At 38.9% G+C, this 17,592-nt stretch overlaps 1 protein-coding gene across 1 annotated transcript in view; it reads right to left on the bottom strand.

The window, feature by feature from the left end:
- Positions 1 to 313: 313 nt before the first annotated feature.
- Positions 314 to 17,592, bottom strand: part of LOC104462353 (teneurin-4-like) — a gene marked incomplete at both ends in the record, with an annotated part of 39,336 nt that continues 22,057 nt past the window's right edge. The window contains 3 exons of the mRNA XM_010074265.1: positions 314 to 524; positions 5,841 to 6,055; positions 10,658 to 10,828. Of these exons, the coding sequence (XP_010072567.1) occupies positions 314 to 524; positions 5,841 to 6,055; positions 10,658 to 10,828 (597 nt within the window). The remainder of the gene's footprint in view (positions 525 to 5,840; positions 6,056 to 10,657; positions 10,829 to 17,592) is intronic.

Here is a 17,592-nt window from a genome sequence, read left to right as displayed (position 1 = left end):
AAAACAAAAAACCTAAACAAACAAGAAAATGAAATAAAAAGACTAAAGGAAGAAAATGAAGCAGGGAATTTCAAGCTTGTAATGCACCTTTGGCACTGGGCAGAATCTCAATACGGATATAGGTACTAAAAAGTCCTACAAAGTATTTATCAGATATTTAGAGCCTAATGGTGTTCAGCTTGTTGCTAAATACAATCCCCTACAAGCATTCTCTCCGAAACCACACAAAGCCACCATGCAATTTGAGTATGTGCATTAATACCTGGCCTCGAGGCATATTTATGAGTTCAGGAATAATACAGGAAATCCTTACCAATAGCAGTAGTAAGAAAAGAAACCACTTCCGATTCTTTGCCATCATTGTAGAAGGCTAAATGCCATATTCCTGAATCTAAATACTGGATAAACCCTGTCTCATGGCTGGACAAGGGCACAAAAGCTCTGTGTTGCCGCTGAGGTCCTTCTAAGCTTCTTGCCTCCTGTGTCAGTAGACGTCTTCCATCAAGGAGCTCAACAAAGTCAAACTGAAACACAAGAAAAGAAAGTCGTTTGTGTATTTCAGGTTTCCTCAAGCTTAGTCTCTTGCTCTGGGTCTACAGAAGCATCATAAACAGGATTTTCTCTGCTAACTCAAGTATGTTCCTGGACTACCTGCAAGTAACCATTTTGGAAATAGCTAGTATATGAATGTACTCTTCTGTAATTGCGTGAATCAAGAAATCATCTTTATTTAGAATATGACTTGGGGCATATTGACCCTACCGACGTGTTCTCATTCTGCAGAAACAAGGGAAATATAAAGTCCAGGGACCATGCCTAAATTGCACTGTAAGTATGATGATAAGAAGCTTATTTGTCAGCTTCTTTGTGTCTTCGATAAGAAGGAAAATATGCAGAAAACTGTATCTAGCCTAAATGAGTTATTTGCCAGAATTGCTATTGGTCACCAAGAAAAAGATAAGAGGTATTTGTAAGTAAATCCTGGTAGAGGTTTTGCAGAAGTATTTTGCTCAGCCAACAAGGGTTTTATCTTAAAGCAATAGCAAAAGTGGTTAAAAGGTTGTAGAAGATGAAGACAGAAAAGATATAAAGTAATATATAGAAGTCCCATTTCGGGGGTGGCTTTTGGGAGTTTCCCTCAAAAGGACATATTGATTTTTTTGCCAGGGTAACTTTTGCTGAACAACTGCTTTGATTTTCCACTAGTATTGCAACACCCTTTATTTCCCTATTTAAATAACTTTCCACTGACTTTCTGCAATAATTGTATTTTGTCTTATGTTAATGGGATGAGTCAGATACAAGCCTAGCAGACATCAGAAATATTAAGTGAACCTTATCTAATCTGACTTCTATCATTTATTTAGATGAACAGGAGATCTTGCAAGGAGAATCCAGCAGATGAGGCACAACTTAGCTTTTGTATTCCAACTTCACTTGGTTTTGCCTCTCTCATCCAGCTGGACAAATAAGCTTGTAGTTTTTGGCAGGAAGGAAGAAAACAGGCAGAAAAAAACACCACTTATTTTTATACCAGTAAATGTCACTGCACTAAATGGTTGCCGAGTGTTGGCTGAGTGTGGCAACAATATTTTGGCTTCTTAACCCTTTTGACTTTAGCAAAATTTGGATGCTTCTGTTACATTATTAAGTTGGCTGGTATGGTCTTCAAAGTCAACCAAGATATGGACTTGATGACAGGTTCCTTCCTCTGCAGTCATTGCTAAGTTAAAAAAAAATGTTTATTTCCAACAACATTTTGAGAAAAAAGGTATATATCACAGAGTAATAGAATCATAGAATGGTTTGGGTTGGAAAGGATCTTAAAGACCATCGAGTTCCAACCCCCCTGCCATGAGCAGGGACACCTCCCACTAGACTAGTTTGCTCAAAGACTGTCAAATGACATAGCTTGCATATGAAATGACAAAATTTGTCCCTAGACTTTTTTAATTACTGTATTTTTAATTATTTATTTACATGAAATAAGTTTTGAGTCCTGCTTTCATTTTTTTGCTGTATTTGAGTATTCTCTCAAATTTGGTGCTGAAGTGGCTTTCGAGAACGTAAAAGCTGGCACACCTACAAAGACATTGCTTTTGGGTGTCTACCCAAGTCAGCTTTGTCAGCGATAGAGTTTTTATTTTGAAAAAAATATAATGTAAGTACAAATGATAACAATATACAATATAAAGATATAAAATCTGAAAATATAATGCAAATATAAAATCTAAAAATCTATAATTAAAAATTAATTTTCTGTTTTGCAAAAATATAATGAATTAGTGATTTTAAGTTTAAGAGGATACTAGTGAGTGGTTGGATTGCATGACACTTTGTGAGCCAGATATTTGTAGCCACTCTGAGGACAAGCTATTGCCTAGGCTGGTTCCTCATCAGGTCTCAGCGTGGCCATGACTGACACAGCCGAGATGGGCAGTGACAGAGGAGATCATGGTGCTGTGTGGTTTTTGGGAAAGTCTCAGTGGAGTTGAGTTTGAGTAACACATTGGCTGAGCATACTGAAGAAATTAAAACCAGTAGGAGAAAAACCTACATATTTCCATTTCCATTTTGGAACATGATGGAACAAGATGATTGATTAAGTTTTTAAAAGGTAACTGCAGACACCAGAGGTAAAGTTCATCCCACCAAGTGCTGACATCTTCGTGGAAGCTTGAATTAGTTTTCTAGAACAACTGGATCGCAGTCAAAGAAAGAGACACTTCTAGAAAGCAACCATCTGCCTCGTCCTAAAGTTGACATCTAAGAACTATCTCAGGGATTGTGCCCTACGAGGATCCATTTCTTGCTACATACTCAATGTAGATCCTTAAAGCCTAGCGAGATGAAAACAATTCCAAGGCACCAAGCTACAGTGAGCTGTTGTTACAGCCCAATCTGGGTTATGCTTATTTGGGGCTTCCTGCCAAATGTAAATTTTATTTTTATAAATATTTGCAAGATGCTGCTGCGGATGTTGATGACTTTGCGAAGTTTCTAGTTACTACTTGTAAATATTAATTGAACCACAAATGGATTGTGCTTTATTGCATTTTAACACATTCAGAGATTTGTAACATGCAATTAGAGTTATTGCAAGCAAGGAAATCGCAGATGAAATACTATGTTAATAAATTCAAATTGTATAAGTGGAAAAATGCCTCCCACAAGCTCTGATGGCCAATGCCTAAAATTTATGATTTAACAAAATCTGGCCTAGGTTAAAAAGAGTTTAAAAAATGATTCGATCTAGAAAGATTAAATCTAATAGTCCATAATAAAATTGTATAAATTTTATGATGATTTGTTGAAAAGAATAAGAAGAAATGCCTTTAGTTAACAGTAAACGAGTTTAGGCTTCTGCAGGCTTTATTTTGAAGACTGCAGAAGTTTGGAGCTTGCATTTTATTCTGACTTATTAGTGTCGATGGTTGTTGGTAACCTCGACTAGAAGACAGATCACCAAAGGCAGAGAAAGTTTCCCAAAGACAGTCTGGAACAGTTTGTTGTTTTATCATGGATAAATATGACTTTTAACATTTTACCAAATTCAGAAATATATGCTAAGGGTCTACAGCCTTGGGATCAATTCAAGTTCCTGAAAGAGAATAGACTATGTTAATGGCAACACTACAGAAGATGGATTATCTAAACAGAAGAAATATCTAATTATCTAACACAGAAGAAAACCTGATTGTCAGCTAGAATTTTACTACTGCCATCAACTAGATAGGCTGGGGAAAAAAATTTGACCCTTTATTAAATTCTTCCAGGGAGATTGTATCACTGCTCTAAGCATACATTCTGCCAAAGTCTTGTTTATGAAATTCCTTATAGAATTTGGAAATATAAAACTCATTCAGCAGATTTATGGGGTGCAGCAGATACTCTGGATTATGCAAGAGAAAATATGAGATTTGCTTAATACATATTAACAATGAGAGACACAGAAAACAGGTTATCTGGTTAATGACTCCTAAGGCTGTTAAGCTACGGTGAGACTAAATGTTAATGATTAAACTTCATATAAAAATATACAGAAGGAGAACAATGTTTTAATTGACAGAAGGTTTATAAAATAATAAATCTAGGAAAATTAATAATTTCAAAGATAAATTAAATATTAACAAGTAATACATCAATATTGTTTCAATATCTGCAGTTTCATGAAGCTTTTTCTTCACAACAAGGGTGGGTTTGGGGATCTGTTTCTGTTACTGTACCATGACTTTTATTGATTGAATAAAAATGTCCCTCTGGTTATTTTTGGCAATATTTTGGTCCAGATGATGATTTTTTTAAAAAATATACTTGGCAGCTCTCAACTAATGGCTATGCAAAAAGCAGCACTTAAAGGGACTCTGAGCGTGTGCACTGCCTCCCCCAGCATGTGCCACATCCCACGTTCAACGTCTCATTCTCAGCTGAGGCTTCAGCTGACAGACAACCACGCTGTTTTAAATGGGAAAGGTCCAGACACTAACAAATCATTCAGAATATCCCAACAAAAATGAGGCTAAACAAAAAACCAGCAGCAATAGTGAAGTTGGTGCGGGCTTCTTAATTCCTTAAAACAGAAATATGGTTGGGTGCAGTGCCCCGATGCGTTTAAAGATTTTGCTTTAAGTTCAATAGGCTTGAGGCTGAGGTATTAAATTTTACATTTGCTATTTAAATAATTGAAGCCATTCATGTAATAACTCCCGTTCCATAACAGAAATTAATAATTATAATAAACTAGTAAAATAAGAGTTAGCACAGACTTCTGATCTACAATTAGTATTATTGTTGTGACCATGACTTTAGTTTTTTATTTAAACAATACAGGACTTCTAAGTTTCAAATGTTTGAACCTCCTTGTAAAAAGAAACTGATTAAAAATGGGCAATAACAGCTCTACTGTGTCACGGAGTTTATGACCTGCCGATTCTATTGAAATATTTTAATTCTGCAGAAAAGTAGGCAGAGAAAGTGTAGATTTATGATACCTCTTTGACACAAATAAGTTGCAGGTGTGTTAATCTGTAGAAAACACCGTATTACCCTGAAAGATTGTAATAAACATATTTGTTTGTTCAAAAAGAAAATAAAGGCAGGGCATTTCTATAAATCTCAAGTAGTTGTGTCGGTTGCCAGGCATTACAGTTCATAGTGGAGGGCAAGGGTAAGTTACAACATTAATGTAAACCTGGCAATACTTTGATAACTTCCTGATGCAAGTGGGAGTAAGATGCTTTGCATCGCCAGTGAGAGTTACACCCTAATGGATTAATCAACCTGGTTAAGAGCAGCTTAGAAACTGAAATGGAAAGTAGAGAAAATAATGTACAAAATCCTCATTTAAGAAGACGGTTCTTTGGAGCTTTACCCAAAAAGTGATTTATTGACATGGCTCTTGCCAAGGTGTGTCAAGAAAATCAACCTCTTTCATTTTAGTCCGACAGGATAATCAGTAATTTCTTAATTTCTGCTTAAGTAAGCCAGTGGCTTTCTGTAAAAACTTGGTTTTGTTTGGTTATACACCAGTTACTGGGCCCTGGCTGATCGCAGTCTAATCTGACAGTCAACATGCACAATGTGAGGAGTTGGCTCAAGACATTTCATCACAAATGACAGAAGTGAATCTTGCTCCCATGAGGCGGAGAGACTCGGATCCTGCTGCTCTCACCACGAGAGGGGAAAGGCAGAGGCTGAAAGGGGAAGACAGACCGGAGATACACGAGACTGCTGCATGCTACAAATTCTTGAAAGAAAATAGCTGAAATACTAAAACCAATAAGCCATAAGAACATACAATTTATGACAACAATTATTTCATTTAAAAGAGGTGCCCTTACCTGTGTATGTGATGGTGGGAGGCCTTTTCTGCCATAGATGCCAACCAGAGCGGCCTTTCCTAAAGACACATTGAACTTCAGATGCACTGGGTGGTCGATGAACACCTGAGATCTCCAAAAGATACCAGGAGGGATCTTCTGAGTAGCTCGTCTGCCAACATCAATTTCTCCAGAGTCTATAAAACTGTCGTCTGGAAAGAAACTACTGGGCTTTCCTGCCAAAACACAGGAACAAAAATCTTGGATTAGCCTTAGATCCTAAAAGTAATCCTATCATACTGGTATCTCTGACACTGATCTGGAGAAACAGTCTAATAGTGTCCTGAGGTCTTCAGAGCACTTTGTGTAGCCAATCCGTACGATTATGGGGGGAAAACTGGCAGGGTTATTCCTGGCTTCAGGAACTGTTTTGTTTGAAAACATGAACATGGGAAGAGCAACCTGGAGAAAAATGGCCTTTTGTTTAAGTTGTAACATCAGAGAGCATGTAATTACATTCTGGAGATAAGAATAAATCATCTGACATTATATCCTGAACGAATGTAAGTTCACGGATGGAGAAGTTATCATTAAATGAGCAAAGAGAAGTGTAGTAATAGCGAGGTAGACGTGTCACAGAATGGAATGGCAGAGTGGAGAACAGCAACACGAACGATGCCTCAGCGGGGAAAGGAAAATGTTTCTGTTTTAAATTAATTCTTGACAGTGGTAACAGGGTTTGAAATTTGTTCTACAGTCCAAGAAAAAGCCTGAGAAAAAAAAAGGACTGAGAAAAATGAAGGAAATCATACCCTGCACTTGAGTAGTACCTACTAAGAAATATGAGAGGCTTTAATTGGGTTTCAATAAAATCTGTAAAGTGTGTTACAATTATCCATCTTCTTTCAGAAGACAACTAACTGGAGGCTTCTGTTTCCTAAAGCAACCACCAGGTTGGAGAGCCTGGTTGAAAAGTATGCAGTAGTGTCACCTGATGGATTTTGGCTTTAGTACAGAGAGCATCATGTCACCGACAAGGACTAATTATTTATTGTAGAAATTCAAATAAATTTGTTATCTCATCTCTGTGCCGTTACAGTGCATTACTCCGTGTTTCATAGATCAAGCAATTCTAACAAAAAGAGGGAAACTTTCATAATCTTTTGTAGGAAAATCACATTATGAGATTTTTTTAATTCCAGAACCTACATCTGGGAAATGGAAAACAAAAATATCTTTTCCCACTCATCACAAATTAAGTCAAATAGCCTTAGAATTTACTTGCTGTGTTGAAAAGGTGATTGGTAGATCAACCTTTCATTTTATTGTTTCAAATTCTAATATTTCTTTTAATATTATACAATATTAATTATAATATTTCTTAAACTTCTCTATATAGCATCCCAACATAAACTCTCCAGGAGAAACAGATGTCAATTGTTAGCTGTCTCTGTAAAAATCCATATAGAGATTATATTTATATTCACTGTTAAGAAAATAAGTCTCTGAAGATGTTTCTTCCTAACATGGAGAATTTTTCTCTCGGTTTTGTTTTTGGTTTTGTTTTTGTGTTTTGTTGTTGTTGTTGGTTTGGTTTTTTTGTTTGTGTTTTTTTTTTTCTTATGTAAAACTTTTTATCCGAACTTTCGGTCCAAATAAGACTAGCCCCCGATTTAGATTTGGCAGCTGCTGAAGTACAGTGTTGGAGAGGGAATTGATGGTGTGTTTCATTTCTGTGCTATCTCGTGGCAGAATTTTTATGCATACCTGCACAGTCTAGAAAGCCAAGGGTGTATACATGTTCATAGAAAAAAAGCTACTGGTAATTTTGTAAGATCCTCATTTTTTTTTTTTTTTATTACATTCAAATGAATATAGGGGGAAAATCTGTTGACTTTTTACCCTTTTCTAGTCAAAGTGTATATTAATAGAGATAATCAGAAGCAGCTTAGGTAAATGGACATTCTTTCCGAATCATTTTGTGCTGATAGAGTACAATTGGAGAATGAAAATCAACTAGCTTGATTCCAGAGGGGATTACTTTATCAACTGGATTGTTAATATTTACTTGGCATACTAAAAATTACCTTTCACACTGCCAGTATTAAAGGAAACATTTCCCATGCCTTCATGCTTAGTTTCTTATTCTATTATTGTAAGATGAAAAGATCCAGAATACTATTGAAAAAAGAGCTAAAGACAACACATGTTTTGGTTCAAACAAAAGATATATTTCTCTGATTACTACTGACATGTTTTATAGACTCCTAGAAATTCAGATGAAAACCTGAAGTATTTGATATGCACCCTGATTGTTCATTAATAAAGATTATATGTCAGAGTAAATCAGGGAAGGTGAGAATTTAATCTCATAGATGTTGCTGTGCAAGAGATAACCTGGAGAAAATGAGCACGGTATGTATTCTGCCTGTACAGAAAGCAAAAAAGCTTCTGTGATTGCAGAAATAATTGTTTGTACACACAATTAAAAGTTTATTTCTCCTCTTGGTGGACAGCTGTATGTCTCAGAAGCTGATATCCTAAGAACTGTTACATCATGTGGCCAGCGGTTGATATTTATCCTGATGCAGAAGTCCAAAGCTCTCTTCACCAGGCTGAATTCAGCCCCTGGAATCCATCCGTGCTTCATCAGTGTTTAACCTACAGCAGGATCAGGCTCTATGGACTAGATATTTCATAAAGTACAATAAGAAAGTCATTTCAGCTTCTAATCAGAAATTAGGTTTTAATCAGAATATCTGACTCCTTAAAATTAACTCAAGGTCTAAACTCTTAATTGGGCTGTCAATTACTTTGCTCTTTCCACACATTACCTTGAACTTTTTAGTTGCCCTAGCAACTCTTTCTAATTTATTTGGATATCAGAATGAACTATTTCATTTCAGCCCGTGCTGAATCTGTTTGTATTTTTGATAGCAAGGTACCCTGACTCATCAAAACACTTCAGAACACACTTACATTCCTCTAACTTCAATCACAGTTAATTACACGCTTAAATGTAGGCATGTGATTAGGTGCTTTGCTAAACAAGGATTGGCTTAAACACGGGTAATGCTGTGCTGGAGCACACAGCCACGGATGAGAAGAAATTGCTATTACTGAGAATTGGCAAGACATTCATTCACATCAGCTGGAAGGATGTTTTAACACATTCTAGCCTATTTCATTGTGATCAAGACTTTAAAATATACCATTTCAATCCTTTTTAAGATAAATTTAAATCATATGCATTCTGGTTTAGAACAGCAGCCAGGCAACACTCCTAGTCCAGGATTAGTTGCGGAGTCACCTGATGGGGAGAGAGACCCATTTTAAGGCTGGGCAGTGTTACTCCTGCAACAAACATGGTGTGCTGGTGTGGTTTTTAGACAGGACAAGATACTCTCCTCTGAAGCCTACAGATTCCCTAAGATCTATACGAAGAGGGGTCTCCTAAGGATATAAGTAGGGTATTTCCCAGATCTCTCTTTTAACAGAGCTTTTTGTCAGCAATTCAAACTTCAGCTGATATCACTGGAAGCATGGCAGAAAAAGAAATCAAGTGGAGGTCTTTGACTTGGATGGCAGGTTTGGATGCAGCCATTTATTTTCATTTTGACTTGTAAAAGGAAACGGACAGATCAAAACTAGATGTTTCAAAAAGGAAACATATGGCAAGTTAGAAGGAAAAAGAAAAGGATCTGTCATGAAGTTTTTTTGAATACAACAGCAAGTCTAGTGAGGTTTGCTGAGATTTTTCCTTGTAGCAACTTGCTGTCAGCCATCAGCTGCCAGTAAATACAGTGTTTTAAGAAACACACATAATTATGACCTTTATTTGAACTAATAAAGACAGATAAGCTCTTAAAGAAAAAATACTACAAGTAATTTAAATAAATATGTAAACACAGGCTCTCAGCCAAAGTCTAGGGAACTCCGTGGAAACTTCTGAAGTCCATGAGTTGCCAGAACAGTAGCATACTTCTTATCTCCTACCCACAAAACTTCCTCCTCCAGAATAACTAGCAAAAATAGCCAATGACTTCAATTTCACTGGAATCTGTTAACCTCGTCTAAAGAAGCTTGACCCACAAAGAAAGAGATTTCTGAAAATTTGAATTTCTCGTTTCTCCAGCAATGTCTTGAGAGGGACAACACCTCTCCTTTGTGGAGCTTACAGTGCTGCCTCTATACAAAGCACTGCAAGATGTAAAGCTGCTGGATAATGCACTGCTGAATTGATGACCCACCAGTTGCTTCTAGTTCCAGTTACAATTCCAAGCTGTGGACATCGCGACGCTTTGTGGAGAATAGGCTGCTTTTATCCGGCTGCTTTTGCAACAAGACATCCAACTCTGGAGTGCCAAAACTCACAGTGTAATAGCTCTTAGCAAATATTTTCCTTCTCCAAACATTTGGTACTAGGTGGCAACGAGTAGGTAAACTCATTTTTGTACTGCTGTAGAGAAAGCTTGATCCAATGCTCCAGGAATCAATTAATTTTCAAGATACATTTTTTTCCCATGAAAACAGCCACTGGAGGCAGGGTTTTCATGACAGCTTTCCATAGCGTGTGAGATATGGTACAGATGGTTCACCCTGAGAATGCTTTAGGTGCGTGGTGAGGGTTACACACAGTTTTATCGCATTAGTGGACATCAGAAGGAGATGAAACTTAGCAACATATGGAAACAAGACCAACGACTACTAGTTCTAGATGTGAAAGATTGGAAAAAGCACCTGATGATGGCAGCATTGAAGGTAATGGAACATGAGATTAGATGGCTGGAGTTCAGAGGTAGACAGAAGACTCACAACATGGACACACACCACCATACCTTCACTGGTTCCTTTGCCTTTCCTGTCAGGTAACTCTAACCCTGTGCCCCCCGAAGGATATAAGGAGACGTCCGTTGGCACTGGCCAACTGCTGGCTGTGTCTTCCGTGATTTCATACATCTGCCCTTCCATCGGCTGCAGGTGCCAGTTTAGGCCAAACAGGTGCATGGCTGTGGTGAGCAATGAGAAAAGTCATCTTTTTCTGCCTGGGAGAGTTTCAGAACTACAGGGGCACTTTCTAAACCCTTGCTCCACTGCATTATTAGTGGTCATTGCTTTAGGACAAGAATGAGATTAATGTAATTAGACAGCCCCTGCTGCTTCTACCATACCAACTCCTTAGATCTTTCCACCCACTTAAACTCATTTTAGATCACCTGTACCAATCCACTCTGCTTCTCCCAGTAGAACCACTCCCGACTCCTGGCCTGTGTGAAAGAATTACCAGGCACAGTGTTTCAGAAAGCTCCCAATGCTGGGGTGACCATGCGGTGAACACAGAAATATAAGTATTATTTATCAACATACCAATACATCCCAGGAAACTGCACTCTGGATTGTTTTGTTGTATTAATAGCATATTATATAGATTATTTTAATTTTATTTTTTTTACCCACCAATTATAGACAGAAGCTCTTACAGACAGAAGCTCTTATAGGCATCTCTGACAGTTTTTTCCTGAATAAGACCAAATAAAAACAAAGGCAATTTAAGATCCATCTTGCACCCATGCCTTTGTGCTCAGCATCACAAATGTGTTTACAATAAAGCACTCCTTAGTCCAACTCAGCTTCTGTTCAGATCAAAGATACATCCTCAAGATTTGAAAACAAGCAGCACCATTGAGACTTGTGTGATATCAGGGCATAGCTCTCTGTAGGTTTTTGGGGCATGCAAAGTCATCCAACACAACATGAATCTATTTCAAGGCACTACATAAAGAGAAGTGAAGTTAAGGAATAAGACAGAATACTTATAAAGCAAACACACGTATGAGGAGTATGGAAAATCATATGCTTATACAACTGATACTTGCCGCTTGAAAATATAAAGCAAAAGTGGCTCCCCATATCAGTTCTGTCCCCAGCATAAACATTTCATACTCAATCAGCATCCATTTTAGCTTCAGGCTCTCCACAGCTAAATGACTGTGTATTTGCTACACTTGGAATGACATTTCTTTTTTAAGGGAACGCCTTGATATTTTACACTGTAATTTCTCCATGGAACTGTACAATGGCACTAGCATCACAGACATTTAACATAAACCAAACCAGTGAAGAAACATCTCCCTTGTCTGTAGTTCTCATTTTATTCACAAAGATAGATCTGAACTTGGCAAACACCATCAGGGACAGGTGGTTAGTTTATTTCAACCTGTGCATAAGGAACAATCTTTTCAAGAGGATTGAAAAGTAATCTGAGTAGTTCTCCAAAAAAAAGCATGTTTAGGCAATTTAGCAAAATCACTGATTTTTTCCACATCAGTCTCAATTAGGTCATCTATCATTTACTAACATGAATAAGCTCGTCTTCGCACTAGTACAACATCACAAAACACAATGAGAGCAAAACTCTCCTTTTATCATGTAAGCAGGGTCTGGGTGTGTTAACAACCATTAAGAAAGAGAATACTCTCCTAAAATTCCCAAAGAGCAAGAAAGGTCTCCCAAGGACCCGCTCAAAGCTCAAACATTTTTCTACAGGTACACATACCAAGAAGGAATGCCACCAACACAACTGGTAATTCAAGCAGGATGCTTTAGGCAGAGGGGCCAGTATTTTCATCTGAAAGGAGTATATTTACTTGGCAGGGAAACTGTGCAAGGGAAGAGAGGCAATCAGGCTGAGAGTAAGGAATTTGCATCAAGCATTTGGCATTGCTACGCTTGCATAATATCTTGGTGTTTATACAGCCCTCATCATCAGAGCGCCTGGGCACTTCATAGCTATTAACCTCCTAAAACCTCATCAGGTAGGAATCTGTTATTTCTGCTTCACAAAAAGGAAAAAGAGAACTACAGCAGATGAAAGGACTGACGCAGTTCACTTGGTTGGGTATTAAAATGTGATTGTGTGTTAATTCACTTAACTTACTCTGTGCTCACAGGTTCATAAGTTCTAACAGGCATTTCATGCTAAACTCAGTACTGGGTGCTGCCTGAGGTTGCCATCCAGACCGGACCTCGCCATGGACCGGAGCATCACCCAGGTACCGCTGAGCTGTTGCACTTGCACGTGCAAGTTCCCACGTTTAACCTTATGGATGTCTGTAGTTCAAAGCAGGATGAATACTGTACTATTCACTCCTCCAAACTCAGACGATCCTAGACGGCAAGCAGTCCGGATGACTGTTGTAATTTTACACAACACAGGTGCTTGCTCACCTATTACCCCTTGTCCTGTCCCTACAGGCCCTGCTAAAATGTCTATCTCTATCTTTCTTTAAAAAAAAAACCCCTTAAAGTACTGAAAGGCTGTAAGAAGGTCTCCAATGATGACCCACAAGAATGAGATCTATGCACATCACGCATACAAAAGCACATCAATCTGAGAAACAGAGAATTATTTCAAAACCATTTTGACTACTAAGTGGCTTAAAAAGGATTCAGAAAACAGAGTGCAAAAGCTTGGAGCTAGTACTCTATTCAGGGTTTCCAATTTGATATTTCTAAGCACAGAATAAAAACCTATAAATATTCCCACCCATAAGGCAAACAGACATCCAACAGTGCAATTTCTGCTGCAGGTAGGTTATAACCCCAAAAGCCTTCCTGAAACCAGAATGAAGAGTTGGATTTACTTTGGAAGCGTGCTCTGGTAGCAGATATGTTATTAGGAAATCACCTGATTAAGTGTTTATCTTAACGATCTTCCAAATAGCAACAGCATCTGATTGGCAAGCTGGTGGAAGATTTATTCTTCTACTTGCTCACCCTAACTCATGTTAAAAAAGTAAATTAGTAGCAGCAGTGGATGTTTTGGGTCTCTACATCTCAATGGGATGTGTAAAGCTGTTGTTACAAACAGTTGTTTAAAGGCTTTAGGAGAAGCACAAATAAACCTTGTTCTTTTCTAAATTGATGCAAAGTTCTTTCTTGTGGGGAAAAAAAAAAGACTATGATCAGGGAAAATCCCTGTAACGATGGATGAGAGGCACAGTCATACACTTTGAAGTGTTAATGTTCCTAAAAGCAAAGTGAAGCTGTAAAAAATAGTTTGAGATTCCTGATGTTCTCAATCTCCAGGTCAATTGAACCCACTGTTGACATTTTCTCAGGCTTTATTTTTCTCCTCTGCTCAGCCAGATGTAAGATGCAGCTCACAAAGGGCAAACGCCCTCCTAAAAGCCTCCACGTCCTTCTCCCTCTCCCTCCCCAACACGATGCTCAGTAGATACTCAGATATTGAAGGCTCCCCATGTATTAAAAGAGCACACTGCAATTAACAATCATTAAAGTGTTCCCTTTTGGAAAATCCCATGTAGCTTTCACTGCCTAGGAAGCCTCATGACATGCTCTTTGGTTGTATTTCCCATGGCTAATAAAACTCTGCCTTCTCTTGGAATGGAAACAATACTTCGGGGAAACCGTGCATGTGTCCTCTCTGGGCTGTTTCAGCACCAACAACTTAGATGATATAAAGGCTTCTGAGGCCTCTGGACAATTATATTCATGTTTTGACATCAAATTTTCACCTTGCACAACCTTTTAATTGCATCTAAGTGCTACTAAAAAGTGCCCTGAAACTTGCTGAGTGGGTAACAGAATTTTCTGTGGCAGAATAAACCACCTTATCCTCAGTCCCAAGTCACCTCTGGCTTTCTTCTTGCTGGGGAAAAGAAGGAAGCCAAACTCCAGCCCTTTCAGGGTCCGATTGCTTTGCTGCGTTCAGCGTTTCAACCGCCGCAGTGTGATGTGGCCATTCATCGCTCAACTCAGATTCTAACTTGAGCACAGCAAATTTACAAACAGTTTAGGATCAGTTGAGTTATTTAACCATCCAAACAGCTCATGCTGGTGGAACCGAGTATTCAGGATCATGATTCTTTAGGTTTTAACACATTCTCTCATTCCGTATTGCATTATTCCTACTCCAAAGCGGTTTGTGGAGGCCATAAGCAACGTTAAGTGATGCTCTTAAACCACATAAAGAAGAACATTGTTTCCAAGTTTGTTTTGAAGAGACTCAGGCTTCTGGGTATCTTTGTATTATTGCCTCTTGCTCATGACACAGCAAAACACTAACGCCAAAAACAACTTACTCAGCGGAGTAGAGAACAAAGAAACTAGTATAGCATTTAGAATGAAAAAGGACAAACAAAGATAATAATTCACATGGTCAACAAAATGGACTTCTCTTGGGACAGGTTGATGGAGCGAAGGAGTTAGCAGAGAGAGGCAGATGATTGTGATAGATCACAGAGAGAAGAAAAGACAAGACATGCTTACTGAAGCATATGAGACCCCCAGAAACCACACCAGTCAGCAAAAAATGGAAAAACACACTTGCTGGCCCTTTACGAGCTTGTTGCTCTGTCCAAAGCGGTAAGCTATGTGTAATAAATAACCAAACCAATCAATCACAATACTTGAAATTAAGGCTATGGCTGAAGCCACCAGCTGCATCGATAGTGTTTTGTGAAAAGCATCCTCACAGTGGCTCACAGGCTGCTGCCTTCTCGCCCGTCCTCTCCGAGCTAAATCCTGCAGGTACCGCTGCTGCCCTGGTGATTCCTCACCCGAACGAAGCTCCTAGAGAAGCTAAGGAGTGAATAAAATAACAACTATTTACAGTTAGCTACTGATCTTGCCCTGCACAATCAAAAAAGAGTTTCTCAGAATGGAAGCTCAACAAAACCAAGAAGTTAATCATCACCACCCCGAGCACGGTGCACAGCCTGGATTTACAGCACGTGCAGGGGGTAGATGGCACGCAGGCAGGACAGAAAGTCTTTTGGGCTTCTCATTTGAGAAACCTAGCCAGCTGCCTTGTGCTAAGAACGCTTCATATTTTGAATTCATATTTCTTGAAGGATGTCAGAATAGTTTGCATAAATAACACAGGGGAGCGTGCAAGGTTGGGAAAAGCCAGGCTTCTCCGCACAGTCACTGCGCCCTCCTCAGCTCAGCCGTACCAACACTGGGCTCCATCTGGGGAAGAGTTTGGCTCCACTACTCCACTGGTGAGCACCTTACCACGCTGGTGACAGCAAAGCCAAAGCCAACACACGCCAAAGGACCCCCCCTGGTTGGGAGAATGGTTTTCCAAAGCCCCCTGGTGTGGCATGGAGCAAAGGAGAAAATGGGAAAAGACGATATGTGAGAAGGAACAGCTGAGAGGCATTGATGCCATAATGAACAAGAATAAAAATGAAAAAGAAAGGGGAAGAAGGTGAGAAAAATACAGAAGAGAAATGGAGAAAAAGAAACAGCTTAGGAAAGAGCAGAGGAAAGATAAGAAAAAAAGTAGAAGGGACTTGGAATAGGAAAAACAGCTGGAGCTCATTCAGCGGTTGAAAAGACGTTTATATAGCTTGTTTCTTTGCTCTCCCCTCTTTTTGTGGAATCAAGCGTAAGATACGTGGTGCTTACATATTCCTCTTTAACCTTCAGGTTCGACAGGCAGACTTATTATAACACACTCTCAAAAATGAGACCTGAGGTTTGCTTTTTCTCCTAATTGAAAAAAAGCAGAAAAGCAGAATTCCACCACTCAGGGCTAATTTTGACTCAAGTAAATGTATTGCTTTCACTCCTGTCTCAGGAATAAACTTGACTATAATTATCTGGATAACTGTCTCTCTCTACACTGAAATTATATGATTTCTGTAGAAGTGGAAGAATTGACTGTTACAGATTTAATCATATTTTTGTGACATTCAATGTTATGAAAAGGAACCTTCCAGCATGAAATAATCACTGGTTTGTCAATCTTCAATAAATCAAGGAAGAGGCACGCAAGATTTAGGAGAGTAGAAACAGTAAAACAAACATATAAAAAAGAAACCAGCTGGTTTGTTTTTCACTTCCACCGCAGTTCCCTTTCAGGGATGGACAAGCTTCTGTGTCCCAGCATGGCAGGGCACACCAACACAGCAAGAGTTAAGGACTGAAGTGGCTCTACGGGTGTCAGAGGAGGGTAAAAGCAGCAAGCCTGGACTCCCCTTGTTTGTAAAATCAAGTCCTGGACCAGACAGATCCAAGCTGGTGTTAATCTAAGGGGCATTTTGAGTATTGGAGTAATTTCATACCCAAGTACCTACCAGGTTCTCAGGTCTGGAATTGAAATCTAAGGTACTGGCTAAAGGTCCCAATGGTCTGTAATATCACGAATTCACACCATTTGCACATACATATGGCAGGGAGAGAGGGATTCCTGCAAGGCCAGTTCTTGCATGGAGTTTGGCAATTACTTTTTAACCAAAACCATGTAACCATGATTTCCTAAGAGTAAATACTCTCCTTCCCTAGCTTAACGCTCTTACTCAAGGAATGAAAAACCTGACTTCTGAAATCATCCTCTGCCTGAATGAATCCAAAATTCAGCTGAATTGGGGCTGCTATGCAGATAGACATGTAAAATCAATACGTCACAAAGGAACAGAGCCCAAAAGGCATCTTGATTACATGTTGTTTAAGTCAAGACTCTCAGCTTGTGGCTGGGAGGTCCCATGGCTCTCCTTCCTGGCCTGTTGATTTATTTGACACAAGACCATAGTTTAGAAATATAAAAAAAAGGCACAAAGAGGGACATTTAGAGTAATGCTCACTATTGTGAGCATTACCCTAAATTCCCCATCTCTGCCCCTTCCTGACTGCTCAGTGATCCACCTCCAATGAGGAAAAAGCATTTACAAGCCTTCTTCACAGTCTTGGGTAAAGATGCTCTGCTAGCCTGGGCTGTGAGTTCTTCATGCTGAGAACTGGAGAA

This window comes from Pterocles gutturalis, unplaced genomic scaffold (genome assembly GCF_000699245.1).
Source record: "Pterocles gutturalis isolate BGI_N339 unplaced genomic scaffold, ASM69924v1 scaffold12262, whole genome shotgun sequence".
In the NCBI taxonomy this organism is placed as follows: domain Eukaryota; kingdom Metazoa; phylum Chordata; class Aves; order Pterocliformes; family Pteroclidae; genus Pterocles; species Pterocles gutturalis.
Note: the sequence above shows the minus strand (reverse complement) of the source record. Positions and strands in the feature narration are given on the sequence as shown.